Source organism: Rhipicephalus sanguineus, chromosome 11 (genome assembly GCF_013339695.2).
Source record: "Rhipicephalus sanguineus isolate Rsan-2018 chromosome 11, BIME_Rsan_1.4, whole genome shotgun sequence".
Taxonomy (NCBI): Eukaryota; Metazoa; Arthropoda; class Arachnida; order Ixodida; family Ixodidae; genus Rhipicephalus; species Rhipicephalus sanguineus.
Window position 1 is genome coordinate 132513084 of NC_051186.1, and position 17051 is coordinate 132530134.

The 17051-nt window shown below is 48.5% G+C and overlaps 1 protein-coding gene across 4 annotated transcripts in view; it reads left to right on the forward strand.

The window, feature by feature from the left end:
- The window catches only part of LOC119374509 (poly(A) polymerase type 3), a 102074-nt gene that overhangs the window by 40372 nt on the left and 44651 nt on the right, over nt 1-17051 (forward strand). For 2 of the 4 annotated variants that reach the window (XM_037644638.2, XM_037644637.2), the window contains exons 11-14: nt 3706-3775; nt 3979-4048; nt 4750-4932; nt 9565-9876. In XM_037644638.2, the coding sequence (XP_037500566.1) occupies nt 3706-3775; nt 3979-4048; nt 4750-4932; nt 9565-9876 (635 nt within the window). Of the gene's footprint in view, nt 1-3705; nt 3776-3978; nt 4049-4749; nt 4933-9564; nt 9877-13498; nt 14680-17051 lie in introns of those variants that run through there. The other 2 variants (XM_037644641.2, XM_037644640.2) reach the window with 2 other exon arrangements.

Consider the following 17051-nt stretch of genomic DNA (forward strand, 5'->3'; position numbering starts at 1 on the left):
CGTGATCGCGTCTACCGCGGTTTTGACCGCAGCATTACTTTGAGTCGGTGCGTGTTGCGTGTACGTTAAATGCGCACGTATTTTCGTGGTCGCCCATGATCGCGTCGACACGACCACATTTGTGTTCGCAACGGTTGCGGCAGAATGTAGTTATGCTTAGATTAGGTGCGTGCTGGCCACGCGTGTGCCTTCGAAACGCCGTGGATGTCATTCACGATCGCAGGGCTTGTGACGACGAGCAGTAGTTTTGTTTTAAGTGCTACGTCAAAAACACGGCGGGAGTTCTTGAAGAACGATTCTTGCGCGGCCCGCACACGCATCAAACCCGCCGGCAGCATCATGGCGGATGGACAATCTGTCGCCGAGCATTTCAATGGCGAAAAATTTACCGAGATGTGCGTGTGGTGGTAGAAAAAGTGTCTCCGATGAAGACACGAGTGTTGCGATGCGGCTGCACGGCTCTGGCAACGAGAAAATGTCGAGTTTCTAGTGGAATTTCGTGGCAATCCTAGGCAAGCTCCTTTTTTTTATGTGGTGGCACCTGCGAAAACTTCGTTCAAGCGGAAATACCCAGAAAAAGTACTCGTTGTGATGAGACATTTTTCGCATTGTTTTCTATGGGCGGCTGACGGGGAACCGAAAATTATTCATTGTGGCGGAAATTTCGTTATAGCGGGATTCAACTGTAGTGATAACGTTTTTTTTATAGAAGTGGACTTCTCAGTGGAATTTGCGCAACTTTGCTTATCTCGAAAATCTACTTAGCTCGAAATTTTTTCTGGTTTTTACGACAAATTAACAAGGTATTACTGTACTGCCATCCTGGCCGACACCTGGCAAGCACTATGGTGATACCTTTGCGAGATTGTCGCCAGATGCGTCGGTGTCTCCGAGCGATAATGTAGCACTGTTCGAATGGTGTCTGACTACCGTGGCTCATACTAGACGGTCGAACGCCTCTCGAAAGAATGCGAAGAAAATGGCCCCTGCTCCACTAACTTCTAAATTTCGTCACTGGTGCATGCATTGGCACACTCAGCCACGATCTAGCCAACATGTAGAAACATGTAGCTGAGAACGGCGTCATCCCCAGAAATGTAATCAACGTATGCGATTCTTTCGGCACCAACAGTTGTAGGCGTGAAAGAACTAAGCACACGCAACACCACCAGCACGACGAGTCCGACCGCGAACTGCGCGACCTCCAACAAGCTCTAACTCCTCCGGCAAATAACGATAATGATGGGTCCACGCCAACGCGACGGCAGAAGCAAACGCCAAAGGCCTTATTTTCACGAGCAACTACGTGATACAGTCGAGCCCGACTCTATCGAACTCGTTTATATCAAATTATCCCGTATATCGAACAATTTCTAAACACGGTAAATTTACATTGAGAATATATAGCAAAAGTTACTGTTACATCGAACGAAAATAGCAACGACAACCGACATATCAAACTCCATGTGCCTCAAAAGTGCCCCAGCAAGTTGGCTTTCCCTCGCGGTGGCGGGGAAACTGCCGGCGCCACCCTAGAAAAAGTGGTTTAGACCCGGTTGTGCACGGGCGAACACCCCCCTGCAAGAAATGATCCTGGCCCGCTCGCAGCGCTTACAGCCAATCAGAGGCCGTCGTGCTTTCTCCGAGGCGCGGAGGCGGTAGAAGTGAGCGCCGTTTTTTCTTTCTTTATGCTTGTGTGCCTGCTGCTGCCTGTTTTCCTCGAGTCCTCATTCAGCGTGGTCCGTGCTGGTGGTGTTGCCTGTTGGTGCTCTGTGAACTTTATTGGCGCGCTGTCGTCATGGCTTGTGCAAAGAGGCAGAATTTGCCGTTCGCCGCGAAACTCGAAATCATAAATCGGGTCAAGCGCGGTGAAAAGAAATCCGACGTCGCCGCCGCGTACAAAATTCCAAGGAGCACCTTGAGTTCCCGGGAGCTATCGACGGATGGATATTCGACGAGTTGGTCAGTGCGGACGATGATGTCGCCATCATGGGTGAGCTACAAGATGAGGGCTACGTTGCAGACGTCGTGCCGACCACGAGCCAAAGCGACAGCAATAAGGAAATTGACGATGGCCCATTGCCTACATCCTCCGAAGTGATTAGTGCACTTGCGTTGGTCCGGCGCTATTGCGTGAATGTGGAAGGCTGCTCCGACTCGTTGGACAACGTGGAGGCGTGCGTGCTGTCACAGGCAGCAAAGTCGTTGACACAGAGAAAATCCAGGACTATTTTGTTCCAAAGTAGGGCACGCAAGTAAGCCACCATATTAATAAAGTACTTTTCTTATTGTTATGTGCCTTTGTGTCAAAATACTATAGCGGGCCTATATCGAATTATGCCATATATCGAACTAATAAACGTTTTTTGGCGAGTTCGATATACCCGGGTTCGACTGTAGATGCCATCTTTACAATGTGGTTCTTTACAATGTGCTCTTGTTTGTCGCAACTGAAAGTACCTGTCGCTTGCGCCTGTCATGCGGCTAACCTTACGGTCAAACCAGGCCAAGCTGTGTGAAAAGTCACTATCTTTTCCGTGGTCGCTCGGCCATGGTGGCTTGCTTGGCCGGCTCGGAGCGCACTTCGCGACGTAATAAACTGGAAGAGTCAAGTAGTTACGATGTATCAGCCCAATACATTGGATCCTATGGGAGCTATGCCAGGACCGGCAGAAAACGACGTAACAGTCGGGAAAATGCAACAGCGGGGTTTTACTGTAAGAGTGTTCAACGCATTGCAGGGGAAATTCTTCCTTGCCAATCCTGCTCAATTCATGGGTATGTGTGATTCATTCTTTCTGAATTAGGTGCTATATTTTCTCGACCATAACTCGCATCCAGCTTTCACAATTTCAGAATAAAAATTAACCAGAATGTACAGTTTGTAGATTAAAAAACAACAAAAAACAGCCTTCCTAGAATGGAAAATCCTGGCAGTTCTTTTTGTAACAAAGTTTTGGCGACTTCAAGATCACTTCTGGGTAGACCTCATCACAACACGACGGTCATTACCTTGACAAGCTCGGTCTAGACAGAGTTGCTCAAGAAGTGCTTTGGGGTTGTTGTGTCTGAACCATTGTAATACTGCACAAAATACGTCATTAGAAACAGAACAGTGACAAAATCTTCTACTGAAACAACTATATAAGGTCCAAGCTTCGTGCCTTGGACTAGCAGTGACATTTGTTACAGTGGAGCAGTGCTGTATTGTACGGAATTGCTGCATGTAGTGTATTTTCTCAGATATAGCCAACACAGAATATACAGAAAATTTGGAGGTAAGTGTAGGTGCCGATTATATGTGAATTTTTGTGTGCAGTGGGTGCTCATGGCACTGCATCAAGGTATTGCTGGGAAGGTGGCTGCATGACAAACTTCCCCCCCCCCCCCCCCCCCCCATTTAGTTTCCAACGGGGATCATGGGTATATGCAGGGGTGGGTTATGCACGAGGAAATACGGTAATACACATTTGGTCAAATAAAGGTGTATGATGCATCTGAATGTTGTAAACTATACAATGGCAAACGCCACCCTAGCAGTAGTTGAATGATAACAATGCAGTCGCTTTTGTGAGATCTGATACAACCCCCTTGTGGAAGCACCAAGATGAGAGGGAATAGAAGGCGTGCAGGATTATGCAAGTACTAAATATGGTGGATTGCATTCATTACTACGTCCTAACCCCAGTGTGTTGTGTGTTTCAGTAAAGAGGCAAGCGACAGCAATCAACATTTTCAAGCAGGACATGGAAGTGGACATCAAATACGTCAGACGGTACGTCTTCTCCAGTGCCCTGCTTTGTGGTGAACATGCCTAATTGGCAAGCAGTTTGCTGGGACACTTTGTACCTGTGCAGTGCTACGCATACAATAAACTTGCAGATGAAATGAACTCTGAGGAGAACACAGGCACTAGAGACTCGTAAAGTGACATCCGCAGTTGATCCCCTCAACGCTGGTGGTGTTCTCTTGGTGCAGGAGAGAGCTTGTCAAGTACCTACCACAGTCGGTGCTCAATCGGTGCAAGAAGAAAGGGAACAAGACAACGGTGAGTTGCTGACTTCCATGCGGGTTGACCCGGGCTGGGCAAATGCACAGTATTGGCAAGATGGAATGGAATATTGCCAGAATCAAATCAAATAAAGCTTGGATATTAAACAGATGGTTTAATTTTTCAGAGCCTAGAATTAATAATTTTTATTAGCATTGAAAGTGTAAGACGGAGCATCGGGGGCAAATCAAAAGCAGATTCCTTGCGCACCCACCAAGCCCTTTTGGGAGTGCGCAAGATCATTGGAAAGCCGGCAAAGACTGGCTCCGTGAGCCAGGAAACTTGCTGTGCTGCTTAGCTGGCTGTAGTGCTTTATGCCTTTATGTGTGCAGCGATAAAATTTGTCAAAATTTTGCAGAAATTTAGGGTTAATTTCAGTGCAGTTTCACATTTTTTCTAAGTTTATAAGATACACTCAAACCTCGATATAACGAAGTAAAATGAAGAATAGTCTTGTCATGATACAGCGTTGCAAATATACGTTTATAACAAATTTTTGGAAATAATAAACTTATTTTCGTGTCAGATGCGATTTTGTTATAAGGAGGTGTCAGTGTGTGACATGTAGAGGCTAGTCGATTTGAAGACACGGTTGAATACCACACTGTATCGACCTGATAATCGAAAATTTTGATTAATTGCACAGCCCTAGTCTGAATTGGCTCCTCAACCAATGCGTGCATGGTTGTTGCTTGCAGAACACGACCCCAAACTCCACACCTCAGAACAGCCCTGGCATGACATCGCAGGCGGGAAAGAAGGCACTGTCCTCTAGCCGCTCGGACTCTGCCCTCCTTGGCCTGGTGGGGGAGGGCATGGGTGGCACGGTTGGCAACGACATCGCAGTGACCAGCGACGACTCCTGCTCTAGCCTCAGTGTGGTGCGTGGTGGACAGTTCGTTGTTGCGCTGGTGGTGGCGGGCAGCTCGGTTGCGATTTGATTTTGCATTCTTCTGCTAAGACTGAATAAGATGTTCTGGTGGGCTAGTTGGTTCTTTGCTTTTAAAAGCTATGAACCAACTAGCCTCACTTGTGGTGTTCTGTATGAACCAAATACCGTAAAATTCCGAGCAAGCCCCCCTCCCCCAACGAAGTCGAAATTGCCGGCAAAGTGGAGGGGGGGGGGGGACTATCTTGGAACGGCACCAAAATTCAAGATGGCAACAAAATTTTCGCACCAGAAAAAAAAAACGCAGTGCGCATAGATTAAAATTTTATTATAGTGAACTGTAATTAGGCCCAGGATTTGTTGTAGCTTTTAATCGCTTTCAAAACCATCGAAAGACTCCTCCGAGTCAGTTGCAAAAACAGGTCACAGCATTCTGCTTGAAGTCCACTGTGCAGGTCGCCGTCCTCCGAGCCATCGAGCGCGTTACTAATGTCGCACCTCTTGAAGGACCGTGCCACTGTCTCCTCAGGTACAGCGGCCCACGCCTCGGCAACAAAATCGAGCACATGTTGCCGCAGTGGCTTCTTCAAGTTTCCTTCGGTGTTCGCACTTCCTCACGCATATACTGCTCCCACAAGCGCCGCAAGGTGGACTTGAACGGCTTATTCCAATACACGTCAGCAGGCTGCAGGATGCTCGTGCACCCCGCAGGCACGTAAAGCGCGTCGGAGTCGTTCTCCTCGATGGCACGGGGGGGGGGGGGGGGGGGGGGGGGCTTGCTCGGAATTTTACAGTAGTCTGCGCTCTTGGTGTTTTGTATGTTTCTTACTTGTGTCCTCATCATTTCGCACAGTTTAATAACATTTGAAAATCTGCCAAGGTTAAAATGTCTCAGCTGCACTGATTAGCACTTGTCCGCCAACAACTGTATGGAGTGAGATGTGGTTGGTGGTGCGTGTGTTGTCTTTGTTTAATCGCAGCTGTTCGTGATCAGGTGACTGAATTCGGCTTGTCCAACTGGGAAACACTTGCGATAATAGTGGAAATTCGGCCTTGTTGGTAAGACATGCTGCGGGTGATGCACGAGGAACACGCATACAGTGTGTGAACGCTCGGCCTTCTCTGCGTCTCTGTCTTTGCTCACAGTCTCTTGTAACAAACAAACTGGTTGTTAACTAGGGAAAAGCAGCGCAAGGAAAAGACGAAGACACAAGCCACTGAACGATCTTCAAGCATCCTTGTACATTCGCGCTGCTTTTCCCTGGCACACCGTGAACCTACTCCTTCAAATCATTCTTGCTTCCCACTGTGGTAGTCTAGCGCAGGGGTTCTCAAACTTTCTGGCCTTCGGGAAACACAGCAGCTTTTCCATAGTGCCGCGGAACCCCTAACTTTTACTTTGCACGAGGAGGTCAATCGGAAGCGGGGTGGAGTTTAGGTGATAACGCTTCCTGATGCATGCAACCATGGTATTAACACAGCTGGATTGGCCTGCTACCTTTAATTTCGAAGGTCGTCGCTGTTGATGTGGACCTCGCAGTAAATCAACTACCAATTCCTCTGCACCCCATTCCTACCCTGCATTGCTCCACGAGCCGCGTACAGCGCCCACCAACCATACTCTGCATGCTTCAGGCACCGTGTGCCGTAACCTACGTGTTCACGAAAACGAAGCGCCGAATGTACAAAAGCCTATCATTATTTCTTGCAAAACAAAGCAGGCATGCCATTCACGCTGTGAAATGGCCTTCGACTGGTACACTGGTCGTAAGTGTTGTGTAGGGCAGGAGCGCGGCGTAACCCGCGGAGGGCCAACGGAGAGGCCGAACGACGGGAGGGCGTGCGGAGTGACGACGCAGAGACCAAGCTTCGGTGAGACTGACGGGAGACTGCTCTCCCGCGTTCATTGCAGGTGGTTTTAAGGACGGGGAAGAAGGGTGATTGGTTAGCGATGCATGGGTCACATTACCGGCATATCCACGCCGGATTGGTGGTAGCAAAGAGGCATGGAAGAGACCTAGCTCCACCTAGTAGCAAGAATAGAGTCCTCTACCGCACTGGTGTCATAGCATGTCGCCAGGGGTCGCGAGACACAACAGTAAGGCTAAGCCTAAATGTTTGTGTAGCCCGCAACCGGTATGAAGCGGTGCCTCGTGCATGTATCAAAGCGCTTGTTGCATGTTTTGATTACAAAACTGACGTGGTACAGTGGAAAGTTGTCTTGTATGAAAACTGTGCCATGTGAACGCCAGTGCACCGTGAGCCACGAATAAAGTGCTACGCATGCCTGTTATTGTTTTTGAACTTGTTTGAACAGTCGGTATCATCTTCTTTATCTGAGCTTACCAAATTGATTCCCGCACACGTGTTACAAACTGCGCTCACTGTCTAACAGAGCGCTCACCGCGCTTTTTCAGCGTGGGTCCGCAAATCGCACAAATTTCATAGCACACGCTAGGCGAGTCTGTAGTGCTGCTACCACGTTGATCTCTTGCTACTTGCAGACTCCCAATGTGCGCATGTGGCGTGTGATGGCTTCTTTAAACGCAAAGTGCCAAGCAAACTTTCTTGTCTTGAGTCAGTCAATTAGGTGCTAATGGTGGTAAAATGCAAGCAGGTTGCATTCGTTCTGACCACTCTTAGAGCCCTCAAACGCCCTTCACAGAACCCCCGGGTTCCTCGGAAGCCAGTTTGATAACCCGTGGTCTAGTGGTTATGGTGCTTGACTGCTGACCTGAAGGTCACGGGATCGAATCTGGCCGCGGGAGCTGCCCGGCGATGGAAGATGAAACTCTTGAGACCTATCTACTTAGATTAAGGTGGCCATTAAAGGGGCCCTGCTATACTTTTCCAAGGAGCTTATTGCCTCGCGAATCGACTGCCGCAAGCTTTTTTTAGAATCCGTCAAGTACGAGTGGACGTAGAGATTTGTCACACGCTGTAATTGCTTTCTCTCGTCCCGACGAAAGCGCTGGAAGCTAAGCAGGGAGGGATGGCACGGGGGAAGAAGTTACGTCATGTGCACGTCACAACCTTGAGCACTTCTTTTTTTCTTCTTCAAACGTGCAGCCTGCTATCAGTGGGGCTCTTCGATTTTCCACTTCTGGCTACCCGCGGGCTGCCAGAGCCAGCCAGAGCGCGCTCGTTTTTCTCGGGTTGCTCCGACCCCCCCGCGGTGCACTTCCGGTTGGCGTTCGTTTTTCTCGGGTTGGACGGTTCTGGCGACCCGCCATATAATAATTCCATGCAGTATGCACGCGGTTATCACCTAGTAGCTCAAATAAAAGCTGAGCTAGTACATGAGATTTTTGGAGTGCCACTTAGGACTGGAAAAGAGGCTCAGGCAACATCTGCCAAAACGAGTCCAAGACGCGTCACACGGAAGTTTATTTTAGATATAACACGCACTCGTGGTACCCATACCGCCGCACGTCTCAAGTTATGACAAAACGCAAGCTGGTCAACGCGTGTGTGCGACGTAGTACGCGATAGATCCTCGAGCTCTATTGGGGACACGATCACTTTCGCGAGATTTTCGCGTCGTGTTGTGCAGCGACTGTTACACGTACTAAGCAGACGTGAGCTGGTTAAGCCGTTAGCGGCGCGGTAGCTCACCTTGCATCGCTTTCGTGGCGCCGTGCGCCAGCTGGCTGTTTTGTTCGCGGACGGGGCGAGTTGCGCATGATTTTGCGAACGTACGTGATCGTATCCCAAATCCGTATGCTCGAGAATATCACTTCAGCTCTTCAGCAAACCTAGCCACATATTTTCAAGCGGGCAATGCAGAAAAACCAACGCGCACGCGGCGCAAAGTTTCGTTTGCTGCCACGGCGGTAGCGTTTGTTTACGTTTAGGCTGGCTGTCCCAGCGTTCGATTTTGTAATCTTGGGGCAGCTTCGGGTTGTCTCGGGCTTCCCACACACGTGACCAAGACGCTGTTTCCTGTCCCGACCGGAACTAGCTGGCTGACCCTCTGGCTATCTCTGGCTGCCAGAGAACTGCCAGAAGTCCGAAAATCGAAGAGCCCCAGTGTGAACGAGAGCGCCCGTGGCCATGTGGCGGCCACTAACTATGCAGCTCATGATGCTCAAGATGGCCGTGAATTTGGGAATATGGTGCGGTCATTTGGGTATATGACATCGTTTCTAGAAAGAAGGAACGATTTCTAGCTGACATTGAATTTTTTTTTAATTTATTGTAAATTCCAGGCCGTGCACTGCACTACAATGTTTGGCTCGCGTGTTCTCGGGAGTCTTCGACTACTGATTGGCAGCGCTTTCCAACAAAGTACAAGGCACAAAGTATGGCTGTTTCTTGCGCGAGGAAATAACGAGGGAAGGGGTCCAGGGGAGCGCAAACTTTCGACTCCTCGCGCAAGAAACAGCCATACTTTGTGGCTTGTACCTAGACATGAACCGACTAGCCCAGCAACGTGTACTTCTAGGCTTTCTGACAAGCTGAAAAAGTGTTGCAGGGCCCCTCTAAAGAACTCCAGGTGGTCGAAATTTCTGGAGCCGTCCACTATGGCGTCTCTCAGTCATATCGTGGCTTTGGGACATAAAACCCCTACAATTATCGACCATTCTTGCTTGAGAACCAGTCGTGTCCCGTCTGTGCCGTGCAGACTGCCAGCGGCAACCCGGCGTCCGTTGCGCAGCACAAGCGGAAGCTCGACCCCGAGTCCGGCGTGGACGTGGCCGTTTCGAGTGGTGGTGGCGGGGGAGTGACCAATGCTGGCGGCCACTCGTACAACAACCAGTGTGCCGGCAGCGGGGGCTCTGGAGGGGAGGAGGCCAACGACGAGGATGGGGCCAGCAAGCGGTGCCGCTCGGACGAGGTCAACAGCGCCGCCTTCATGGACGCCATCGGACTGGGCAAGAACTCCAATGAGGACTTGCCCTTCCTCGATTGTGGTGCAGCCGACAGTCAGCTGCAGGTGAGTGCGCCATCTTGTCTCTGACGGATGCCACGAGTGCTCTGCAGGTCTTTTGCGTCTGCTGTCGAACGTTCATATGAAAAATGGATACTGTGCATTATTGCATTTCGCGGGGTGAATATTGGTTTGTCAGGGTTGGCAAGCCGTCGTGATAAGCAGGAGATCAAACAAGTATGCTTCCACAGATTCAATTGTCTTTTATATGCGAGGGCCAAGGTGCAAGATATGTGCTCTTGAGGTGAGGACACCAGCCAGGTGTGATGAACCGAGCAATGGCATGCACCCGTTGGTCCAGTGAGAGCAGCACCTAGAAGTGATCTTATCTCGCATTGCTGAGTAGCCGGCACTTCACGGGAAACCTGTTTTCATTGACAGACGGCTGCATGTCCAACTCGGCGCACCTGACAAGCAGCTGTCGGACTTGTAGGAAACAAATGCTTTGCTCTGTCCGCCACTGACCTTTTTATAGTAGTGATGGTAGTTTGAACATCACCAGAGTCAATGCAAAGCTGTAATTTCGCACACGGATGTTCAACATACCATAACTTTTGTATAATTGGGTTTAGAACATCCATTTTTGTTCTGATCCCAGATTATTCTGATGTGCTGATTTATTTGAGTTTAGCTTTTTAAGTTTACGAAAAACCTTGCTGCCCAAACGACACATGAAATATTTATCGGTATGTATTACGCTATAAAAATACCTGCATATTTGAAATTGGCTCACAAGTGTACGGGAGGGGGGGATGGAAGGAAACGCGAACAGCGCGGCACGATGTTTTCATCACGCTCTGACCTTGGTGTTGATTGTATCATGGATGACTCCACCATCCAGGCTACAACCGCTTGAAAATAAATGCGAAACAGCAGATAATGTAGATGTTGCATGTTCGAGTTTTTTTTCCATCCCCGTCGTACATGAACCCACAAAATTTGATAAAAATCTGTCAAGCAGTCTAAAAAGAATTTTAAATGCTATAGCTGCAGCATGTTGGACAGCAGGTTTGCTGCATGAGTTGGAAGTTCACTGTGTGGCCTCATCTGCTTGCCATTTGCGAATGCACCCTTGCTTTACAACGAAGCAAAGCTTGCAGGGCTCGTTGTGGAAAGGCCGGGGCCGTATTGTGAGACGATCATTTGCGCTAACACTATCGCGTTGCATTGCTTAGAATCTTGTGTGTCCAACCAATGAAGCAATTGGCTGCCCACTCTTCTCGAACCAGCCTATCGGCATGCTCTGAAAGCGATATTATGGCAATGTCACCGTCTCAAAACACTGCCCCTGGAGTAGGCATATATCGGTGCACAATTCTGCATGGCTGTGCTTGTGTAGCTGCATGCAGCGGCTTGTCATAGAAAGTCCTTTTGTGAATTTTGGCATGTCTTGTCTGGGGCCATGTTCTGCGTTTCCTTCTTACAGTGGCACTGTAAAGTCTTGGTTCGTTCGGCTTGCTGTAACTATGGGGAAAACCTTATTGTTTTACCTCTCGTCCCAGTAAGTGGCGCAAGTTAATATTATCTCTTGTTGCCGACTTGGAAGTAGTATTTTGGCTGTCCGCCAGTAAAACAAACCACTGAGCCCGTGAAACGTGGAGTTCTGCAAATGTGCGATGCAGAAAAGGGAGCGCTGCTGTGAGTAGTTCAAGTGAGAAGGAAGTGGTATGCATGTAGTTTACATTGCCATAGCATTGTCATCGAGGTGCATTTCTTGATGCCACTAAACATGCTGCATGAAATTGCAGTTTACAGCGCCTGGTGCACTCTAGCAGTTGATTTAGCATGAAACCCAGGCCACAGTGGACCAATTTCATGACCTTGATTAACGGTGCCGCTGCCGCTTCAGATCGTGCCAGTAGTGGGTGTTCAGTGGTGTAGACTTATGACCTGCGTTGGTGAAACGGTTGGGTTAGAATGCTTCATGAAAGGACTCTTCTATGCCCATAGTGTGGTGGGAAAGTAGCAACGGCTGCCGAATTATTGGTGTGTGCGCTCTTACGGTGTTTTTCACTAGTCGATCTGGGGCAGCTGCCAAAATCCTGGAGCGAGCATTTGGATTTCAAGAATTTGAATCTTCCAGCAGAATGTAGAACAGTCCGCGAGGGAGTATAAAAGAAGTTTGCGAATATGTGCCATTACCAGAAGCTATGCCCGACACAAGATATGACGTAAGGGACGTGGCCTATTTCCAGCTCGGAGGGAGTTGATCTGATATAGTAATAATCTTTATTTCTCATTTCAGAAGAAAATAGTACACATATCAGGGCTACCAATCATAACGTAGTTCAGCGCCACATAAAGCCACATAAAGCTTGAGCGGCAGTGCCTGGCAGCAGCTGAAAACAGCAATGCATTTGCATATAAGAATGAACAGTACAGGAGAGTGAACAACCAACTTTCTTAGGGCGATAAGTAAATAATTTGTCTGAGACCTTTTTTTTAGCTTATGTTTTGTGTACCAGTCACGTATTATTTTTCCATACCTTGTGTGACGCCTGGGTACTAGGAATGGATCCTTGGGACGCAAACAATGTGCAAGAACAAACTTGATGACCAGTGAAAAGCCCGAACCCGCTTGAAATTGTCCGACGAAAATTCGGATGTGTTGCCGCGGAGCATAAAAACCTGCTCCTGATCGACCAGTGAAAAACTCCATTAACAAAATGTGGTGAACTTATCACATCAGCCTTGCACGTGCTTCTAAATGTGTTGTCAGCCTGTACTTTTGGCACTGGCCCAGTGCACTAGCCCATCCTGCTACTCGTTGCACGGAATGCTATGGAAATGCTTGCACACGGGTTCTTGCCACAAGCAATGCTTTCGCCGCCAACTCTGGCAGCATGTGCTTCGGTGCAGTCCTTGGTGTGGTGGCAACGGTAACATGGTGTGCGGTAACAGGCCCGTGGCGTGCCACTCGGCAACAAGGAGGAGGGTGCATAGCCCATGAAGGTGTGCCGTGGCAGCGGTGGCGGCATTCAATGTTGCCGTTCTGGCACCCGTCCCAACAGACTTGGAAGCTTTCACTCTTGTTTAGCAAACATTGTTGGTCTCAACACAACTTACCGTTGCAAAATTTGCATCTTGAGATGTTGCTCAAGTATTTGCTGCAATAAAATTGCTGATATCTGTCATTTCTATACGCCTGTTCACCTAGGTATTTGTTATTAATTTTTCAAATATTAAGCAAACATTGAAGTGCAGGCCATGCACCAGTGCCTGCAATGCAAATGCACGTGCCCTTATTCGTTGCCGAAATCCAAATGAGGCCGAAGTTCGGAGAAAGGTGGAGGCTTCTTGAGGTAATGAGAAATTATCAAACAAGGAACGTCGTCGGAGCCAATAACGTTCCCTGTTGGACGATTTCTCATTCATTCACTGGCTGTTTCAGGGGCAACAAGGGGGGGGGGGGGGGCTGGCGGCGTAATTGCAACCTCGTTTTCACGTCTGCAATCCGCACAAAACCTGGTCTGGGGATGCCCTGGTGCCTTCTTGACATCATGCTACCTTTGCCACTTCCCCAAGCACCGTGTTGCATCATAACGCATCTTTACCAATTATTTATAAAGAAGGCGTCTGTCCTTCCTTACTTCAGCGATGCCTCTCTCCTTGCATTGTTCTCTTGTAGGTGTTGGGCTGACACTTTCCTCGCTACTTCTTCCTCTCCATGAGCACGTGCAGAGAAAAAAAGAGAAAAAATGAACAAAAAAAAAACACCGCCTCCTCCTCCGCTGCCGCTGCCACTGCCGCCGTGCCCACCCGACTCGCTTGCTCGGGTCCCTTCGCGGCCACCTTCAAACACAAGGCCTGCACTGCTGCACCCTGCTTGCCTGTTGTCATCTGGGGGACGCTCGTTTGCATGCACGCTGGCTGCTGGCTTTGTCATTCTCTGTGCACACGCCCGCGCAAGACGCCAACCAACGGCGCAACGTGCCTCTCCACGCCCTGCCCTCCCTGCGGGGGGGCGGCAGTGGTAGTAGTATGACTGCACACTGCATGGCTGTGATGGATTGACTACCTGCCATTGACCTTCTCTTTCTTTCCCTTTCCCCCCTCATATAACGTTCTGCTTATTTTGCGGTGGTTTGGCAATTTGGAAAGTGGACTGTACAGTACACCTTGGCACGGAAATTATCCCTCCATCCAGTATGTGACCCCCTCGTCTCGTGATTTATGTTTTTTGAGATGTTTTATATCCCCTTTGACCTTTTCTTTCTTGACCATCAATCCCTATCTAAAGGCTTTTTTGTTTCTTAAATCATAACCTCAGTTTAGAAAGGCCCATTTAAAACAGTCATGACAGTTTCTCTTCCTAGTGCAGCTGAATCTAGTCGATTTCTTCCCATCTCTGTAAATTAAAAAAAAAATCGTTACTTTCAAGCGGACAGGCCAGGGCTATGTCATCTCCCAGCAGTGTGCCACCCTTCCATGGTGGGAAGCTTATGTTCAGCATTGAGGCGTAAAAAAAAAATTATAATTGTAATAGTTAAGTTTGCAGTTCCTTTCTTCTTCTTTTTTTTTTTCCATTGAGGTGCCGCTCGCTTTGTGGCTTAGTTCCCCTGACCCCTCCTCTCATTATTTATCTTTGTGTGCGTGTTGTGACTCATCTGCTGACCAGTGTCCTCGCTAAATTGCGGACTGCGTGTAGCTTCTTCGCCCACGGGGGTGCTGGTGCGCCTGTGTGCACTGTCATCTGAGCAGACATTCCGTGTGCGGTATCAAAATTACAGGGCGCGTGTTTTCTTGTTATCTCTGTGTGCCAAAGCAGGTTGTAATGACTTTCAATAAAGGTATACTTTTCTTCTAAAAGCCATTTGCCGTGCCTCTGGCTGTGCTCGTCTTGTTGAGTGTTCAGTGCTTTGGCGCACTGTTTTACCATAGTGGGTTGCAGATGCTTTTTTTTTTTGGTCTTGCATGTGAAGTCTTCCATGAAAGTACTGCAATACCTCATTAATATGTACCCGCTTCAAACATAATGACTGTTATAGCACAGTTGTGATGAATCGAGGAATGTCTCTCGCAGAGCCTAATTCATTCGCCGACTGCTAAAACCGTAGTGGCTCTGGCTGCCGGTTTGTGTGTACAATAACTCTTTGCCGCATAAAACTTAACTGTGCCGCTCAAGTCTCTGACACCACAATGTGCCATAAAAGGTCTTCAACCTTTCCTGTATGTGCAGAGACCTATCGATCAGGGATTTAGACATTCTCGCAATGTAGAAGAGCTTGTTGCGGGGTTAGTTGGTACATAACTTTGAGGGAAGCAAATCTGGACTCCTAAGCACCTCCAGAAGAAAGACGAAACGCAAGAAAAGATCGTCAACTTGCAACTGAGAAGCGTCACGTGCACGTGTGGTGCAACTTGTATATTTTCTGCTGTTCTAATGCTCTTTTTTTTGTGTTTCGTCTTTCTTCTGGTGGTGCTTAGGCATCGAACTTTTTTCCTCAAAGATCCGGGCAATTGCGGTGATGCTTTTACTGATTAGCATAGGAAAAGAACAAAGGCAAAGTGGTGTGCACCGATAAACGTTCAAGTACGACTTATAACCCTATCACAATTGGTATCTTCAAAAGGCCCTACAACACTTTTCCAAGTAATCGTCAAGTGACGCCACTACCGTAGCTTATTGCCTCGCGAATGAACTGTTGCAAAGGTTTTTAGAATACGTCAAGTACGAGCGGAGTTACAGGAATTTGTTGCACGCTCTAAGCGCTTTCGTCTTAGCGAGCACGTTGAAAGCTACATAGGGGCTGTGGAGGTGGGATGACAAGGCGGCACGACCTGCGTTCGTAGGCGGTGCACATCATGACCTTGAACGCTTTCTTTTCTAGAACATATAAATGTTTAGCTCGGCTCACCTGCCCGCACTGTGGGCACGTCGCAGCACATCGCGGCAGCCGTGGTAACTGTGCAGCTGGCAATGTCCATATCGGCCAACGGCCATGTCTTTTTGGTATGCGACGTCATTTGTTGAGGAAATATCGAGCAATTTCTAGCTGACCCTTAAAATTTAATTGTAAATTCCCTGCCACGTGCCGTGCTATGTTTGCCTCGCATGTTCGCAGGAGCCTCAGCTACCAATCGGCAGTATTTTCTGACCGTGTTCAAAAAGTGCGCTGCCATTCGCTGCCACCTTGTTATGCAGGGCTACTTTCAAGTGCACATCGCTTTGTAGAAGGGAAAGCAGCCTGCTGTAGCAGACTTGAGTAGCACGGGCACTGAAAAACCGTGCTGGGCTGACACTGTCGCACCTAACGCGTGCATATGGTGCAGCAAGCCTAGCACTGTTGTAAGCATGCTCCCTGGTTATCCGTGAATAGTTAGATGCTTACTAGCAAACTCCTGTAATATGGTTTTCCGCATATCTTAGAGTTTACAATTTTCTGTAGTTTCAGAAACTGTAAGGATGACCCGAATGCACTACACCTCTGTCTGCTGCCACTGCATCGTGGAGTTGCGCGTTGCCTGCAGTAAGGCTGCCGTCGCTGTGTTGACTCTGAAAGCTACTTGCTGCACCCATGCAGGGTTTGGAGGGGAGCGAGTATGAAGAACACTTCCACAGCAAACGGGTGTGGACAGTACAGCTAGCAGCCGGGTTGTGAGGCTATGGGCTGAGTGGGTGACATGCTGCATGAAACTACAGCCAGGGACTTATCAGCTCCACACGGCAGTAGCACGTTTTCAATGAAGTTTTCAGTTCTTGATTAGTAGGAGATTGCGGTATACGCGCGCACACATCACGGAAAGCCGATGCGTGTGTTCCGGACCCTGTGCTGGTTTTGGAAGGCTTCTTGCGGCACCGCGCACTATCAGATGGTCGTGCAAGAGAGCCAGAGGCTTTTTTCCGCGCTTTGGCAAAAAGGCCATGTAGTGCGTACTTTAGGCAATATTTGCTGCGCACTTGTTTCTTTGTTGGCAGCATTAGCGCATTCCAGGAGATGCAAATTTGTACTTTGGCACTATTTAGTGTAGCATACCATTTAGCATACCATTTAGTGTGTAGTTATGCTGCATGCCTGGAAGGTACGTATTAACGAGGTTTTACTGTACTAGTAATGTGTGTGCATGTTTATTGCTTTTGTGCGTTACCGTATTTACTCGAATCTAACGCGCACCTTTTTTCCGGAAAAACGAGTCCAAAAATCGCATGCGCGTTAGAATCGAGTACCGAAAAAAAAAAA